Below are 18,486 nucleotides of genomic sequence, written 5' to 3' on the forward strand. Positions count from 1 at the left end.
GCCTCCCGTGCAGAGCAAGGCTGCACCTCTGAGCCCTGCGCTGCCCCGGGCCGGGCTCCACGCGCCTCCGCGTCTCGGACTTCCCCTATCGGATGCTTTGTGACAAACCGCAGAGAAAGAACAGCCAAGGAGGGGACACTCTTGTCTCGGCAAGCTCACCCCAGACGCCCGCGCACACCCGGGGCTCAGCGTGTGAACTACACTCGGGAACCTGAGATCGTACAGAGAGGTGTAGCATCACCACATCACCCCGGTCAGAGAGCCCCTGGGAAGAAGCGGGGACACCATCCTGGGAGGATGGACAAGCGTAAACACGACCTGGAGCAAACGGAGAGCCAGGACCTGCGGCGGAGAGACACCAGAAATGGCTTTGCTGCCCTCTGCTGGGAGCTACAGCGAAGGCACCACCGCGTCCCCAGGACCTCCTCCCCGCAGAGCCAGAGCCGCCGGCCTGAGCGGAAGGGCGGGAGCTGAACACCCTGAGCTCCAGACGCACCAGCTCACCCGGAGCAACTCCCTCCCTCCCGCCTCAAACGAGGCTGCTCGGGGCCACCACCTCCCCAGGCGGCCAGAGGCCTGAAGGCCACACAAAGTGGATTCAGCGGGGCTCCCTCGCCTCGCCCACGCGGAGCAGACCCCTGCTTCTGGTCCCCCCACACCCCCACCGCTGACGAGCACCGCCCCGCCCCAGGAGCAGATGGATCAGGAGGCTGCCCACTCCCGCCCGAGGATCAGGACAAGACCACGACTCCCAGGGACCACAGGACCCCAACGGCACCTTCTCCTCCAAGCTCCGCCCTGGACACCGGAAGCGCCAGGACCCCAAGGCCTGTGCAGACACTGGCCTCAGGGTGAGCGCCAAGACCCCCAGCCCTGCAGAGCCACGTGCCCCCTGGGGACCCCGCCAGACCCCCTTTCCTCAATGTCTTCTCCCCACAGCCACAGCGGACGGCTCCCGCCTCTGATGACTGATGCCCCGGGTGTGGACAGCAGGACACACTCGAGAAAAAGAGCAACAGGACACACAACCCTGACCCCAGCCTCCCCCAGGACACACAGCCCTGACCCCAGCCTCCCCCAGGACACACAGCCCTGACCCCAGCCTCCCCCAGGACACACAGCCCTGGCCCCAGCCTCCCCCAGGACACACAACCCTGACCCCAGCCTCCCCCAGGACACACAACCCTCACCCCAGCCTCCCCCAGGACACACAGCCCTGACCCCAGCCGTCCCCAGGACACACAGCCCTCACCCCAGCCTCCCCCAGGACACACAACCCTCACCCCAGCCTCCCCCAGGACACACAACCCTGACCCCAGCCTCCCCCAGGACACATAACCCTCACCCCAGCCTCCCCCAGGACACACAAGCCTCACCCCAGCCTCCCCCAGGACACACAGCCCTGACCCCAGCCTCCCCCAGGACACACAGCCCTGACCCCAGCCCCACCCAGGACACACAAGCCTCACCCCAGCCTCCCCCAGGACACACAGCCCTGACCCCAGCCTCCCCCAGGACACACAGCCCTGACCCCAGCCTCCCCCAGGATACACAACCCTCACCCCAGCCTCCCCCAGGACACACAACCCTGACCCCAGCCTCCCCCAGGACACATAACCCTCACCCCAGCCTCCCCCAGGACACACAAGCCTCACCCCAGCCTCCCCCAGGACACACAGCCCTGACCCCAGCCTCCCCCAGGACACACAGCCCTGACCCCAGCCCCACCCAGGACACACAAGCCTCACCCCAGCCTCCCCCAGGACACACAAGCCTCACCCCAGCCTCCCCCAGGACACACAGCCCTGACCCCAGCCTCCCCCAGGACACACAGCCCTGACCCCAGCCCCACCCAGGACACACAAGCCTCACCCCAGCCTCCCCCAGGACACACAGCCCTGACCCCAGCCTCCCCCAGGACACACAGCCCTCACCCCAGCCTCCCCCAGGACACACAACCCTCACCCCAGCCTCCCCCAGGACACACAACCCTGACCCCAGCCTCCCCCAGGACACATAACCCTCACCCCAGCCTCCCCCAGGACACACAAGCCTCACCCCAGCCTCCCCCAGGACACACAGCCCTGACCCCAGCCTCCCCCAGGACACACAGCCCTGACCCCAGCCCCACCCAGGACACACAGGCCTCACCCCAGCCTCCCCCAGGACACACAGCCCTGACCCCAGCCTCCCCCAGGACACACAGCCCTGACCCCAGCCCCACCCAGGACCACGGGGACAGGACACACAACCCTGACCCCAGTCCCCCCCCCAGGACACACAGCCCTGACCCCAGCCTCCCCAGGACCACAGGGACACGAGCAATGGTGGAGGCTGGGGACCAGGCTGCAGGTGCCCACCAACAGGAAGGACCCTGGCAGGGGGCCAGCGGGCCTCAGACAGACGCCGAACTCGAGAGACAGCAGGAGCTCCAGGCTCAGTGCCATCCCTTCACAGGACTTCGTGTGTCCACAACTCCACCGCACTTAATGAAATCTTAATCAGCTTGACCTTCTGAAGTGACTGACCCCAGGGTTTAGCTGCTACACCCCTTGCCCTCCGCCCAACGTGAGGGGTGGTCCTCCCAGGCGGCACTCAGACCCGTCCAGCCGTGACCGCCAGGTGCCAGGTGCACCCTCAGGGGAGGGTCGGCTCCGGGCCCCTGGCATCCACGGACTAGACAGGCATGTTGGACGGGAAACACTGTCAAGTCTAAAGCATGAACACAGACCCTGCCAGTGGATGACGCCCACTGGGATCTGCGGTCATCACACTGCGATGCATCACCTGCTGGTGCTCTCAGAAGTGGAGACCTCCAAGACGGATTTTAACTGAGCACCACGGGGCCCCTTCCACAAACACGCCTCCAGGTCTGGCCCCACAAGCGAAGCTCACCCTGCTCGGCTCAGCAGGGTTCGGCGGAATCCGGTCATTTCATTCCCCAAGTCAGCCACAGCTCTAGTCTGTTCTTGTTTGAAAGGAACAAGTGTGGCGCTTGCAGATTAACAACAGGACCATATAATGAGGCTGAATCTGTGCCCCAGGGGATTGAAAAAAGTCATGCTGAAGCTATGCCCACAGGGCAAACAGGAACCGTGACCTTCAGAAATCTGTGAGCTCGTCCGACAGAACAGCAGGTGAGGGATGTGCGTCAGAAACCCTCCACCAGTTACCACCCTCACTGAGCAAACTCACCCTGTAACCACCCCAACAGATAATGCCTCTGACATATGGGTCCCTATAGTTACAGGGACTTAAGCTGGTTTTCAGGAATGTGGAATCAGCTGTGTGTAGCCAGCCAAGCCTGTTGGGACCACTGACCCTAAAACGAGGCCTGTGCAGGTGTCTGACAGACGACCTCCTGACATCAGGGGCCCAGAGCGCCACCCTCGCCTCGTGGCGGGCGCCTCTGCTTCTGAACGTGTGTCCCACGAAGCAGCATGCAGCCCTAAGCTGTCTGTGCGGCACCGACTGCCTCGCCCGGTCCCTACCTCCCACCCCGGCCCCCGCCCCGAAGACCACCCTGCTTCTCGGTCCTGTAAGTGTCCGGCCCCGCCTCGGGGGGCAGGGCTGAGCTCTGCCCTCCCAGCTCCACACTTGGCTGCCTTGTGTAAACCCTTCCTCTGCTGCAAACCTTGGCATCTCAGCGTTTGCCTCAGTGTCTGGCAAAAGGACCTGACTTGGTAACAAGAGAAAAACACTCCCAAATCCACATTAACTAAAATTCTACATCTTACCTGACAAAACAGCAGGCGTCCCAGTAAGATCAGCATTGCAGACCAGGGACAAGTGGTTGGCTAAGCCACAGGCCAGCCGCTGTCCATCTCCTGCTTGAGAAAGTAAGAGAAACTCCTTATAAGTCATAACTCAGAGGCACCACACTCGCAACAGGTGAAATTATAGAATTTTTCAGTTAACCTGATGTCCGTTTTCTCAGGAAGTGAGGAAACCTGAAACAGGTAACGGCATTTCCTCGACTCCCAGTTGCTGGGCGTGCAGGGCCCACCGGGGGCTCACGTCACACCCAGCTTCCACGGACAGGAGCCGAGGGCTGGGGCTGAGGGGCCTTCCCAGGATGTGGGGCTGGTCAGAGGCGGCACTGGGGTCTGAACCTGAACCTGCTGGGACGCCCCGAGCAGCCAGCCTCCCCGCCTCCCAGCCTCCTCTCAGGGGCATATCTGCCTCAGCCATTCCATCAAACACTGTCCTAAAGTAAGGCATCATAAATTATACATTTCCCCCATAATATTCAAACCTGAGGATCCCACTTTTATGGTCACATGCTTGGTAAGCGTATCAAATATCACATAAATATTTACTGATAATACTACATGTCTAATTTCCCAAAATTATTCAAAAAATTCTTTGGCTGGCTGGAATTCTATGAAAAAAACAAAAGGAAGTCAGTACCCTTTTGGATTTGGGCAGACGGCTGGTCAAACACTCAAGGAGGTGGGGGTGGGGGCTGGTGCACAGACAGACCCTGGACTTGGGCAAAGGCACATTCTCGCCTGTAAGTAGATCCAGAAGCCAGAAATGATGTTTAACTCTGAAAAGAGCTTAGATAGTGGAGCTACCTGGATGAGAGCTGCCTCCTGACTTCTTTGAGTTCACAGAAAGGAAGTAAAGGTGTCCGGTCGCCCTTGAGAGGGAGTGGTTGCCAGGGGCCAAGTGTGCCCGGAGAGAGGCTCCACCCACCGAAGAACCAGGAGACCAGGTCTCCAGGGGGCAGTGGCGGCTCTTCTGTAGCCTCTCTTTGGATGAACCAGCCTCTGTATGCAGTGCTCCTGCCAGGCTCCCTTGGGGCTCACGGAGGAGACGGCCACGTACTCAGAGCACAGACCTGGAACAGCTAATAGCCAAACCAGAGCTCCTGCTGCCAGAAGCTGCAGGGCATGTGTGGACGCCCTGGGCTAATCCTAGTGACTTTCCGGGAAGCAAGCTTTGATTTTAATCTTGACTCAAACAATGTCATATGACTTCAAACAACCAACATTTAAAAAATCTATTTAAAATGGAACAACGGGCAAAACAAGAAACTTGCAGTGAAGCACAGCTCTGGCTGGAGCAGCATACCTGAATGCTGAATACAGAGCAGGGCAGCCTGGTCGCGGGCCACGGCCAGCTGCTTGCTCAGCTTGCTGGGTGGAGGACTCTCCAGAGGGTACTCCTTACTTCAAGGAAGATCAGAGAAAATAATTGAGACAGTCCAAAGTAACATTAGAAATAAAAAATATACTAGAAATAAGGTGAGTGTTTCCCTATTTACATGTATAATTTTATTCCACAACATTTATATATGTGTGTGTGTGTGTGTGTGTGTGTGTGTGTGTGTATAAACTCTTACATTCAGAACCATGAAATAATATGTATATGCTGCCTACAGGAGACTCATTTCAGAGCTAAAGACATACACAGACTGAAAATGAGGCGATAGAAAAACATATTTCATGAAAATAGAAACAAGATAGTAGTAGCAAGACTCAAATCAGACCAAACAGACTTTAAAATAAAGGTTATTAAAAAATAAACAATGGCATTATATAATGATAAAGGGATCAATACAAGAAGATATTATACTCATTAACATATATGAACTCAATAAAATAGCACCTAAATATATAAAGCAAATATAAACAGGCATAAGGGAGAAATTAACAACAATACAATAATAGTAGGAGACTTTACCACCCCACTGACATCAAAGGACAAAGCATCCGGAAAGAAAATCAATAAGGAAACATGTTGACTTAACAGATACCTACAGGACATTCCCCATCCAAAAACAGCAGAATACACATCCTTTTCAAGTACACATGGAACATTCTCCAGGATAGATCATATGCTGGGCTACAAAACAAGTCTCAACAAGAGACAGAGGACAGAAATTACATCAAGCATTTTTTTCAAAACATAATATTATGAAACTGGAAATCAATTACAGGAAGAAAAATGTGAGAAGCACAAACATTAAACAGTAACTTACTAAAAAACAAATGGGCCAACGAATAAATCAAAGAAAAAAATCAGAAAATACCTCAAGACAAACCAAAATGGAAACACAACTTTCCAAAAATTTATGGGATGCAACAAAATAAGTTATAAAAGGGGAAGTTTTATAGTGCCACAGGCCTTCCTCAAGAAACAAGAAAAATCTCAAAAAAACAACCTAATCTTCCACCTAAAGGAACCAGAAACAGAAGAATAAACAAAGCCTAAAGTCAGCAAAAGAAAGGAAACAATAAAGATCAGAGAGGAAATAAAATAGAGACCAAAAAACAATAGAAAAGATCAGCAAAACAAGAACTGTTTTTTGAAAAGACAAAACAAAACTGAGAAATCTTTAGCCAGGCTATCAAGAAGAGAAGAGAGAGGCCCAAATAAATTAAATAAGAAGTGAAAGGGGAGAACTAAAAACCAATACCACAGAAGTAGAAAATGTCATTAGAGAATACTGCAAACAGTTATATGCCAATAAACTGGACCACCTAGAAGAAATGGATGAACTTCTGGAATCATGCAACCTTCCAAAACTAAATCAGGAAGAAATATACAATCTGAATAGATGGATTACTAGTAGTAAAATTTTATTAGTGATTTAAAAACTCCTAGCAAACAAAAAGTCCAGAACTGAACAACTTCATGGGGGAATTCTACCAAACACATAAAGATGAGCTAATTCCTATCCTTCTCAAACTATTACAAAAACTTGACAAGATGAAACACTCCCAAATTTACCTATAACACCACCATCACCCTGATACCCAAACCGGACAAAGATGCTACAAAAAAAATTATAGGCCAATATCATTGATGAATATAGACACAAAAATCCTCAACAAAATATTACAATTTTGAATTTAATAATGTATATAAAGGATCATACATGATAAAGGGGATTCATTCCAGAGATGCAAAGATAGTTTGATACACACAAATCAATCAATATGATATACCACATTAAAAAAAGAGATGATAAAAACAACACAATCACCTCAAAAGATGCATAAAAAGCATTTGACAAAATTCAACATCCTTTATGATAAAAAAATTTTTTTTTTTAACTTCCTGGAAAAACCACCACAGGAAACCCAAGCTCAGCAGAGCCCAGGGCTGCAGTCCATCCTTGACCACGGATGCTTGAGAGGGCCTGATGGGGCGTGAGGGCATCTGGTGGAGACGCCTACTCAGCAGCAATGACCTGCTGACATGGGAACAGCAGACAGTGGCAGGAAGAGGACCAAATCACGTGACTAAACGTGGGCAAGTCAGGCCCAGCAGCATCTCGTGAGCCAGCGACAGCAGGCGCAGCGGTAACGCTCACTGGAGTGAGTAGCAGCTCAAGCGCCACGGCACACCATCTCTGTGTAGATGGCATCACCTCTAACAGCAGAACCGGGGGCCCCCGGGCCCCCAAATACCTTCCTGTCTAGAGAAATGGACCCAGGGAATCTGCAGGACTCGTCCACCATCATGGGACATGGGGACAGGTGTGGACGCAGTGCTGGGCAGCCAGCCCTGGGCTGAAGGCCGCTGGATGAAGGAAGCATTTCCAAGCCAATGAGCCCATCGCAGGCCACCCAGAATGGCACCGAGCACCGTGCCTACTCAGACTTCCTGCCCAACTACGACCTAAGACGCTTATCAGGATAATCGTTAGCTATGAGGCTCTCCAAAATGAAACTTGAAACAAAAATTAAATGCTTCTGAATAGTTAAGGTGATAAAAAACAGCAGCATGTCTGAAAAATGATTAATATGAATTAAATTTAACTAAAAGAACAGATAGATATAAAAATAATATATACATATATGTATGTGCACATGTACATACTTACATGTACATATGTACTTAAAAGGTCTTATATCTGTTTGGAAAAAAAAAAGTATCTAAAGAGTTCCTCCAAATTATCTCAAATTTACTTGGAATGCACAAACTAGGTTACATACCACCTGTAATTGTTTTTGCATTTTGAAGCTCTTTTACCATCATTTTTGAAATTAGTCTTTGGTGAAAACATAGTTGCACTGTGGAAAGAAGAACTCTATGTCACTCAAAGATTAAAACTTCTAAGCTTAAGAGACCTATTTTGCAGTGAAAAAATAAACATAAATACATAAATGCTTCCCATGTCCCAAGTTAGTAATAAACTAAACATTTAGTCACTTTAATTTTGACAGCATTCCTCTAATTCTATATCCATATCAGCTATTTCACTAATGGGGACATAAGTGTATTTGTGTATTAAAATTCTGGAGACTCCTGTGCTATTTACCTACAAATTCTGGGTTCCTAGACAAAAACTAAGATAATCACTTTGCAGCCAGGCATGCAGGGCAACCCCACATGTCAGCTTCAGGTCTGGAGCCCTGGGAGAGAGACAAGTCGGGGGAAGGGGGCTACATGTGCTGCAGAATCTGCAAGTCCCCTGGGCAATGACCCAGAGCAGACCTGGATGAGGCAGGTGAGGACACGGACACGTGACTGTGAGGACTGGGCTGGGGCGGGGGGCTCACCCACCCAGAGCACAGGGTCCAGGGAGGCTGGGTGAGGGCGGTGGGAGCTGGGTGAGGTCTCAGGAGGAGGCAGCACCCAGGCAGGGAGGCAGGCAGTCCGTCAGCCTCACCACCTCCCCGTCTGTCCTCACAGCCTCCAGGATGTCACAGTGAAACGCATCCTCACCCCGTGACCCCATCTAGAATCTCTCTGTACTTTTCCTAGAAAGTTCAAACCCTGGGGCTAGTACTTAGGACTGACCACGGCCTGGTTCCTCCTCCCCCTGGACTCCCTCACAGGCCCCACATGCAAGACCCAGCCAAGTACAGTGAACCCGAGGAGTCCACAGTTATCAGATGGCACCACCGTGGAGCTAGCACACAGGCTCGTGGCCTGGACTAGTGTGCGGTTGTACGGAGGCATGAATCCAGGATCTATCCATGCACCACCCACCCATCCACCCACTGATCCACTCATCCATTCATCCATCCACCCATCCAGCCAGCAACCCAGCCACACATCTACCCTCTGATCCATCCACCCACTGACCTATCCATCCATCCACCCATCCATCTATATATCCACCCACCCACCCATCCATCTACTCATCCATCCATCCATCTATCCACCCATCCACGCACCCACCCATCCACCCATCCATCTATCTACCCATACACCCATCCATTCATCCATCCATCCACCCACCCACTGATCCATCCACCCATTCATCCATCCATCCAGCCACCCATCCACCTCCTGCATTGCAGGTGGATTCTTTGCCAACTGAGCTATCAGGGAAGCCCCAAAGTACATAGCAAGCACTCAACAAACGCTTGCTACTGCCGCTTCTATTCTGCCATGGTGACATGCTGGGGTCCACATGCCCACCTCCATCCATACCAGCACCTGCACCCGGAGGCCATGGTCTGTCTCTGGGCAGTCCACTCACCACGGGGCAGCCGTGTAGCCTGACGACCGAATCTTGCTGTGGAAAACCAGCGGGTGGTCCTTCAAGACGCTCCGAGCAGCTGCGGGAAACACGGTTACAGAAGAAGCAAGTCATTAACACAGCTGCTTCATCACGGATAAGGATAAAGCTCTGCAGAGACAGCCAAGTTCACACAAGAGGAGTCAGTGCACACCCTACAGACAGGAGAGGCTTCATACCTGATGACAAACCAACACCACCAACAGAGAGGGAGACCAAGGGCATGAAAAGTACAAGAAAACAATGACAAGGTGATTTTCCTCCTTAAATGGCCTGAATCGCAGTGTTGAGTACTGTGTATTTCAGATATTCAAGGGCTAAAACGTCAGCCACAGCACGACCCCTCCTGGCACGTCTGGAAGAGGCTGTCCACTCTGGGCTGAGACAGGCCACACAGAACCCGGCCGGTGGGCTTCTGTCCACGGGACCCTGAAACCCGCAGCATGGAGCAAGAGCCTCTGCCAGTGCCAGGTACAGCTCCCCTACAATAGGAATGCAAGTCTCTTAAGCCAACCAAGTGTCTCTCTCATGCCTGTGTTTATCATGACACAACAGTAAGAAAGACCAGCCTTCAGAGCATTTTAATGGCAAGGAAACACCTTACCCTATTTTTAACACACTGTAAGTTTCCATGGCCCAGCTGGCTGGTTAGAGCTCTGACACCTCAGGAACTTACCACCGACACGTACATGTTCCATGGGTGCTTTCAGACAGAATAAAGTCCTGCCAGAATTACTCATTTTTATGTTATATGATACTTGTTACTCAATATTAATATTCTGTACAATATTATAAAACAGCTTTAGAAAATGGATAATTACATAATATTGAATACTTCTAAAAACAGTTCTCTTTTTTTTTTTAAAACAAAGAAATTCAGCTCTGCTTTTGGAACTATTTCAAACGTGATAAACCGAGACACATTCCCATCCAAAGCTCAGGGAACCCCACTGGGCATGGAGGCCCCGAGGAGGGAGCTGGACCCCTGGAGGCCCTTGGGAGGGACTGGAAATCAAGACGCACCCAGAGGGACCAGGAAACCTTGCTATTTCTATTATGCTCTTTTTTTTTCACTTATTTTTATTAGTTGGAGGCTAATTACTTCACAATATTGTAGTGGTTTTTGCCATACATTGACATGAATCAGCCATGGATTTACATGTGTCCCCATCCCAATCCCCCCTCCCGCCTCCCTCACCATCCGATCCCCCTGGGTCTTCCCAGTGCACCAGCCCTGAGCACTTGTCTCATGCATCCAACCTGGGCTGTGATCTGTTTCACCCTTCATAGTATACTTGATTCAATGCTATTCTCTCAGAACATCCCACTCTCACCTTCTCCCACAGAGTCCCAAAGTCTGTTCTGTACATCTGTGTCTCTTGTTCTGTTTTGAGTATAGGGTTATCGTTACCATGTTTTTAAATTCCATTTATATGTGTTAGTATAATGTATTGGTCTTTATCTTTTTGGCTTACTTCACTCTGTATAATGGGCTCCAGGTTCATCCATCTCATTGGAACTGATTCAAATGAATTCTCTTTAATGGCTGAGTAATATTCCATGGTGTATATGTACCACAGCTTCCTTATCCATTCATCTGCTGATGAGCATCTAGGTTGCTTCCATGTCCTGGCTATTATAAACAGTGCTGCGATGAACATTGGGGTGCATGTGTCTCTTTCAGATCTGGTTTCCTCGGTGTGTATGCTCAGAAGTGGGATTGCTGGGTCATATGGCAGTTCTATTTCCAGTTTTTAAAGAAATCTCCACACTGTTTTCCATAGTGGCTGTACTAGTTTGCATTCCCACCAATAGTGAAAGAGAGTTCCCTTTTCTCCACACCCTCTCCAGCATTTATTGCTTGTAGACTTTTGGATAGCAGCCATTCTGACTGGCGTGTAATGGTACCTCATTGCGGTTTTGATTTGCATTTCTCTGATCATGAGTGATGTTGAGCATCTTTTCATGTGTTTGTTAGCCATCTGTATGTCTTCTTTGGAGAAGTGTCTGTTTAGTTCTTTGGCCCATTTTTTGATTGGGTCATTTATTTTTCTGGAATTGAGCTGCAGGAGTTGCTTGTATATTTTTGAGATTAATCCTTTGTCTGTTGCTTCATTTGCTATTATTTTCTCCCATTCTGAAGGCTGTCTTTTCACCTTGCTTATAGTTTCCTTTGTTGTGCAAAAGCTTTTAAGTTTCATTAGGTCCCATTTGTTTATTTTTGCTTTTATTTCCAATATTCTGGGAGGTGGGTCATAGAGGATCCTGCTGTGATTTATGTCAGAGAGTGTTTTGCCTATGTTCTCCTCTAGAAGTTTTATAGTTTCTGGTCTTACATTTAGATCTTTAATCCATTTTGAGTTTATTTTTGTGTATGGTGTTAGAAAGTGTTCTAGTTTCATTCTTTTACAAGTGGTTGACCAGTTTTCCCAGTACCACTTGTTAAAGAGGTTGTCTTTTTTCCATTGTATATCCTTGCCTCCTTTGTCAAAGATAAGGTGTCCATAGATTTGTGGATTCATCTCTGGGCTTTCTATTCTGTTCCATTGATCTATATTTCTGTCTTTGTGCCAGTACCATACTGTCTTGATGACTGTGGCTTTGTAGTAGAGCCTGAAGTCAGGCAGGTTGATTCCTCCAGTTCCATTCTCCTTTCTCAAGATTGCTTTGGCTATTCGAGGTTTTTTGTGTATCTATGCAAATTGTGAAATTATTTGTTCTAGTTCTGTGAAAAATACAGTTGGTAGCTTGATAGGGATTGCATTGAATCTATAGATTGCTTTGGGGTAGTATAACCATTTTCACAATATTGATTCTTCCAATCCATGAACACGGTATATTTCTCCATCTGTTTGTGTCCTCTTTGATTTCTTTCATCAGTGTTTTATAATTTTCTATATATAGGTCTTTCATTTCTTTAAGTAGATATACTCATAAGTATTTTATTCTTTTTGTTGCAATGGTGAATGGTATTGTTTCCTTAATTTCTCTTTCTGTTTTCTCATTGTTAGCGTATAGGAATGCAAGGGATTTCTGTGTGTTAATTTTACATCCTGCAACATTACTGTATTCATTGATTAGCTGTAGTAATTTTCTGGTAGAGTCTTTAGGGTTTTCTATGTAGAGGATCATGTCATCTGCAAACAGTGAGAGTTTTACTTCTTCTTTTCCTATCTGGATTCCTTTTATTTCTTTTTCTGCTCTAATTGCTGTGGCCAACACTTCCAAAACTATGCTGAATAGTAGTGGTGAGAGTGGACACCCTTGTCCTGTTCCTGACTTTAAGGGAAATGCTTTCAATTTTTCACCATTGAGGATAATGTTTGCTGTGGGTTTGTCATAGAGAGTCCCAAACAGGATAAACCCAAGTCAAAACACCCCAAGACATATATTAGTCAAATTAACAAAGATCAAGCACAAAGGACAAATATTAAAAGCAGCAAGGGAGAAACAACAAATAACACACAAGGGGATTCCCATAAGGATAACAGCTGATCTTTCAATAGAAACTCTTCAGGCCAGAAGGGAATGGCAGGACATAGTTAAAGTAATTAAAGAGAATAACCTACAACCCAGATTACTGTACCCAGCAAGGATCTCATTCAGATATGAAGGAGAATTCAAAAGCTTCACAGACAAGCAAAAGTTGAGAGAATTCAGCACCACCAAACCAGCTCCTCAACAAATGCTAAAGGATCTTCTCTAGACAGGAAACACAGAAAGGCTGTATGAACGTGAACCCCAAACAACAAACTAAATGGCAACAGGACCATTCTTATCAATAATTACCTTAAATGTAAATGGGTTGAATGTCCCAACCAAAAGACAGACTGGCTGAATGGATACAAAAGCAAGACCCCTATATATGCTGTCTACAAGAGACCTACCTCAAAGCAAGGGACACATAGAGACTGAAAGTGAAGGGCTGGAAAAAAATATTTCATGCAAACGGAGACCAAAAGAAAGTAGGAGTCACAATACTTATATCAGATAAAATAGACATCAAAATAAAGGCTGTGAAAAGAGACAAAGAAGGACACTACATAATGATCAAAGGATCAATCCAAGAAGAAGATATAACAATTATAAATAAATATGCACCCAACATAGGAGCACTGCAATATGTAAGACAAATGCTAATAAGAATGAAGGGGGAAATTAACAGTAACACAACAATAGTGGGAGACTTTAATACCCCACTCACACCTATGGACAGATCAACTGAACAGAAAATTGACAAGGAAACACAAACTTTAAATGACACAATGGTCCAGCTAGACCTAATTGATATCTATAGGACATTTCAGCCCAAAACAATCAATTTCACCTTTTTCTCAAGTGCACACGGAACCTTCTCCAGAATAGATCACATCCTAGGCCATAAATCTAGCCTTGGTAAATTCAAAAAAATTGAAATCATTCCAGTCATCTTTTCTGACCACAATGCAGTAAGATTAGATCTCAATTACAGGAAAAAGAAAACTATTAAAAATTCTATTATGCTTTTATAAGAGGAGGGATGCAAATTTTGAGATTACAGAATCACCATAAATCAGTCATCTTCTGTAATATTATATATGAATATTTTCTAAACAACACATAAAGCTATCATAAAAAGTCCCTGGATACAGAGAAATTATAATCTCTGTAATAAACCTTACTGTTTATATGACTGTTCTCACTAAAATTTTGTTTTACAATCTACATATTATTTAGCAGTGAAGCATAGTACAGCATGTACAGTCATCTGGAACAAAATGATACATCCTAGTAGGGCATTCCATGTCAGTCCAGTGGTGAGAACTCAGTACTTTCACTTCCAGGGCCCAGGTTCAAACCCTGGTCGAGGAGCTAAGATCCTGCAAGATCCTTGCCATGCAACCAAAAAAATAAAAAAATCTGGACAAAACTATCGTTCAAAAAGATAAACACACCCCTATGCTCACAGCAGCACTGTTCACAACAGCCAAGACAAGAAAACGACCTAAATGTGCATGGACAGATGAATGGATAAAGAAAATGTGGTGCTTTTATACAGTGGGATATTACTCAGCCATAAAAAGAATGAAATAATGCCATTTGCAGCAACATAGATGGACCTGGAGATGATAGTAAATGAAGTAGGTCAGACAGAGACAATATCATATGGCATCACTTCTATTTGGAATCTAAAATATGACACAAATGAACCTAATCTCAAAACAGAAACAGACTTACTGACACAGAGATCAGAATGGTGGTTACCAAAAGGGGTGCAGGGGGAGGGGTAGACTGAGAATTTGGGATTAGCAGAAAGGATATTACATTTAGGGGACTTCCCTGATGGTTCAAGCAGTAAAGAAACTATAATTCAGGAGACTTGGGTTTGATCCCGAGGTTGGAAAGATTCCCTGGAGAAGGGAATGACAACCCACTCAGTATTCTTGTCTGGAGAATTCCATGGACAGAGGAGCCTGGTGGGCTACAGTCCGTGTGATAGCAAAGACTAGGACATGACTAACACACACACACACACACACACACACACACACACACACACACACACACACCCCATTCAGAATGGATAAACAACAAGGTCCTACTGTGTAGCACAAGGAACAACTACACCCAATCTCCTGGGATAAACCATAACGGAAAAGAGTATTTTTAAATATATATATATATATATATATATCTGTGTAAAACTGAGCCACTCTGCGGTACAGCAGGGCTTGGTACGTTATAAATCAACTAATACTTCAACTAAAATTAAATTTAAAATAATAAAATAAAAAAAGTTTTAAATTCCATTTCAAGGGGCGATCTAAGTAAAACATATCTAAGAACAAAATGTAAATGAATTTGGTTAAAAAAGAAAGACAATCCCAAGTCTCATTTCACAGCAGGTCTCCACACAGAGGTCTGCTCTCAGCTCACAGTGGGGAGCGTGGTCCTCAGTGCGGCTGACAAAACAAGCTGAGCTTCTAGGGTATAGGGGACGGCATCGCTTCTAACAGAGTTCACCCTGCAAGTAAGTTGCTTCAAGTGAAAACATAGTTAGCATTTTGGAATATTCTCTGAACAACCTAGCATTATTCCAACGAGTAGCAATTTTAATTAATATTTGTTAGCCCACAAGTTTTCCCAAAGAATGTTAAAAGAAATCTACACATAACATAACATTATTTGGGGTATTGTTTAAGAAAATGATTCAAAAAGACTTTTTCTGTTGCCCAAAGTTATAGAGTTACTTATTGCCACTGAACTGTACACATAAATATGGTTAAGATGGTAAATTTTATATAATTTATATTTTACTACAATAAAAAGTATACACAAGAAATAAGTGAAGAGATGCACACTGCCATATATAAAATAGATAAAAAGGGAAAGCGTTAGTAACTCAGTTGTGTCCGACTCTTTTTGACCCCATGGACTGTAGCCCACCAGGCTCCTCTGTCCATGGAATTCTTCAGGCAAGAACACTGGAGTGGGTTGCCATTCCCTTCTCCAGGGGATCTTCCTGACACAGGAACTGAACCAGGGTCTCCTGCATTGCAGGTGGACTCTTCACTGTCTGAGCCAACAGGGAATCCGCTAAAATAGATAAACAACAAGCATTTACTGAATAGCACAGTGACAGGCTTTGTTTTCTTGGGCTCCAAAATCATTGCAGATGGTGCCTGCAGCCATGAAATTAAAAGATGCCTGCTCCTTGGAACAAAAGCTATCACCAACCTAGACAGCATATTAAAAATCAGAGATACCACTTTGCCAACAAAGGTCCACATAGCCGAAGCTATAGTTCTTCCAGTAGTCATGTACAGATGTGAGACTTGGACCATAAAGAAGGCTGAATGCTAAAGAATTAACGCTTTTGAACTGTGGTGCTGGAGAGGACTCGAGAGTCCCTTGGACTGCAAAGAGATCAAACTAATCAACATAAAGGAGATCAACCCAGAGAAACCACTGCCAGTATTTCTCATGTTTTGAATTCCTGTGAATTATACCCAAGTCACGAAGAAACGCCCAACATATTCCCCACCACAAAAACCGTGTCAGAACACGTGAGAGGCAGAGAAAGGAAGGAGCAACGGAAGAAGCAAGCACTGAATCGTCACCTCGATGGACGTGAATCCACAAAGCGACAGAGCGAAGCTGAACAAACGTGACTCAGACAAGGAGCCACCCTACACCCTGCATTTCAGACCATGGGATACTCACCCGCTTGTTTCTGAGTAGCCGGCTTGGTTCTTTTTTCCTTAAGCCCGAAGTACAGCGGGGAGGTCGGTGAGACACAGGAGCTAAAATAAAAACACGGCCCTGGTCTGTGACAGCAAACTTGCGTGGCGGACTTGTTTCAGGGAAACGTGCATCTTAAAGACAGGTTCGCACGACTCCGCACCTGGGCAGCACCGACAGGTCTGGTCCGCGGCGGGGGCGCTGCTGGGACCTCAGCAGAGCAGCAGGGTCCACCTCCACCAGCTCCGTCTCGTTGCCGAACATGGATGTGAGCAAGCAGAGGGCCTGCGCGGAAGGGTTCAGAGAATCGGTCGTGGTTGTGGGCAGACTTCAGTTGTGCTAATGGGTGTCCTGTGCAGACGCGTGTGACCCCTGAAACTTCACACACAGCCTCACACAGTGAGCAGCCGCAAGAGCATGTCGGAAGAAGGGAGGATAAACCGCAGCAGGAGAAGCGCACCGCCCAGGCATGGCTCACAACTCACCTCACGACCGCCGGGTCTGCTCGCCACGGCGCACGATCCAGCTACCTGAATGCTGAGGCTCCGGAAGTCTTCATTCCCAGCAAGGAGAAAACAAGCCACGCGTAAGGCCACGAGGTGCACATGGGCCGGGCCGGGGACGCGAGGACAGAGCACACAGGCCGCTGCCCCTGCAGAGCCGCCCTGGCGCGAGAGCCTGCAGACCAAACTCCACACAGGGCCGCGAGAGTGCGGGACGTGCAGCGTCCCCGTGAGGACTCCGAGCCAGGCCGGCACACGGCGTGGGGCCTTAGCGGACAGAAAACCAACCGGGAGGGGGCAGGCACCGGCGCCGCGGCCAGCGGAGGCCACGTGCACAGACGGGCAACACCTGGGGAGGTGGCTCCCCAGGAGGAGGGCCCGAACCAGGAGCCCTGGGGAGTGCGGCGCGGGCCCGGCCAGGAGCAGCGCAGACACGGCCAGGCCATGTGCACACGGGGCAGCCGGCAGCAGTCCCTCGTCTCCCCGCATCCCAGGGGCCGGTGGGGACGGAGCCTGCGGGCGTGCGGACGCCGGGATGGGTGAGGAGACTGTCACTCAGCCCAACAGCTGTGACGGCGACCAGGCGCGGACACACAGGGCCAACTTCAGGTCCCGGACGTGGGTGGGCCCCAGGAGGAGGGGGTGGGGGCCTGATACACACGGGAGACAGAGGACCAGGGGTAACGGGCTGCAGGCGGGGCTGGGGTGGGGGGGCGCCAGGACAGCCAGCGCGGCACACAATGACCCGGGAGCCTGGTCCCTGGGGGTCACTGACGGGCACCCACCATGACCCCCGAATGTCAGACAAAAGAAAACGTTCAAGTTACATAATGTCTGTATCAAGGATTCTCTGAACATAGGTCTTACCCTTGTAATGTAAAACACCCTCCAGTTCAAAGCTTGCCAGGTTAAATATGAGCAAACCAGCGGAGCTTCCAATCCACAAGCAGCTGCCGGTCTCAGAGAGGCTGATTTCAAAAGGAAGAGAGAAAAGCGTGTGCTGACCCTCCCCCCTCAGCCAGGGCGGCAGAGACCCTGGGCCTTGGGGAACCTGAAGTTCCCCTGCCCGAGTCTTGGGTGCCGCCCCCATCTCAGATGACATCTAGCACGTCCCCGGGGCGGGCTTCCTAGGCCCTACTGTCCAGGGAAGGTAGAACTCAGAGGGCCACAAGCTGGGCCCGACTCAGCTCTGACCTGAGGCTTTCCTCTCCTCTAAGGTCACCAGAAGTAGGCACCTGCGGCCTCCGCAAGAGCCCCGCACAGGTGGGCATCCCTGCC

General features: G+C 48.5%; 1 protein-coding gene across 1 annotated transcript in view; it reads right to left on the reverse strand.

Moving 5' to 3' along the window:
* Positions 1-18,486, reverse strand: part of WDR27 (WD repeat domain 27) — a 140,922-nt gene that overhangs the window by 100,152 nt on the left and 22,284 nt on the right. Inside the window, exons 10-17 of the mRNA XM_061130020.1 lie at positions 18,076-18,176; positions 17,191-17,258; positions 16,869-16,990; positions 16,688-16,767; positions 9,446-9,524; positions 7,950-8,027; positions 5,077-5,174; positions 3,738-3,830 (exon numbers count right to left, since the gene is read on the reverse strand). Coding sequence (XP_060986003.1) covers positions 3,738-3,830; positions 5,077-5,174; positions 7,950-8,027; positions 9,446-9,524; positions 16,688-16,767; positions 16,869-16,990; positions 17,191-17,258; positions 18,076-18,176 — 719 coding nt within the window. The remainder of the gene's footprint in view (positions 1-3,737; positions 3,831-5,076; positions 5,175-7,949; positions 8,028-9,445; positions 9,525-16,687; positions 16,768-16,868; positions 16,991-17,190; positions 17,259-18,075; positions 18,177-18,486) is intronic.

This window comes from Dama dama, chromosome 26, assembly GCF_033118175.1.
Source record: "Dama dama isolate Ldn47 chromosome 26, ASM3311817v1, whole genome shotgun sequence".
Classification (NCBI taxonomy): Eukaryota; Metazoa; Chordata; class Mammalia; order Artiodactyla; family Cervidae; genus Dama; species Dama dama.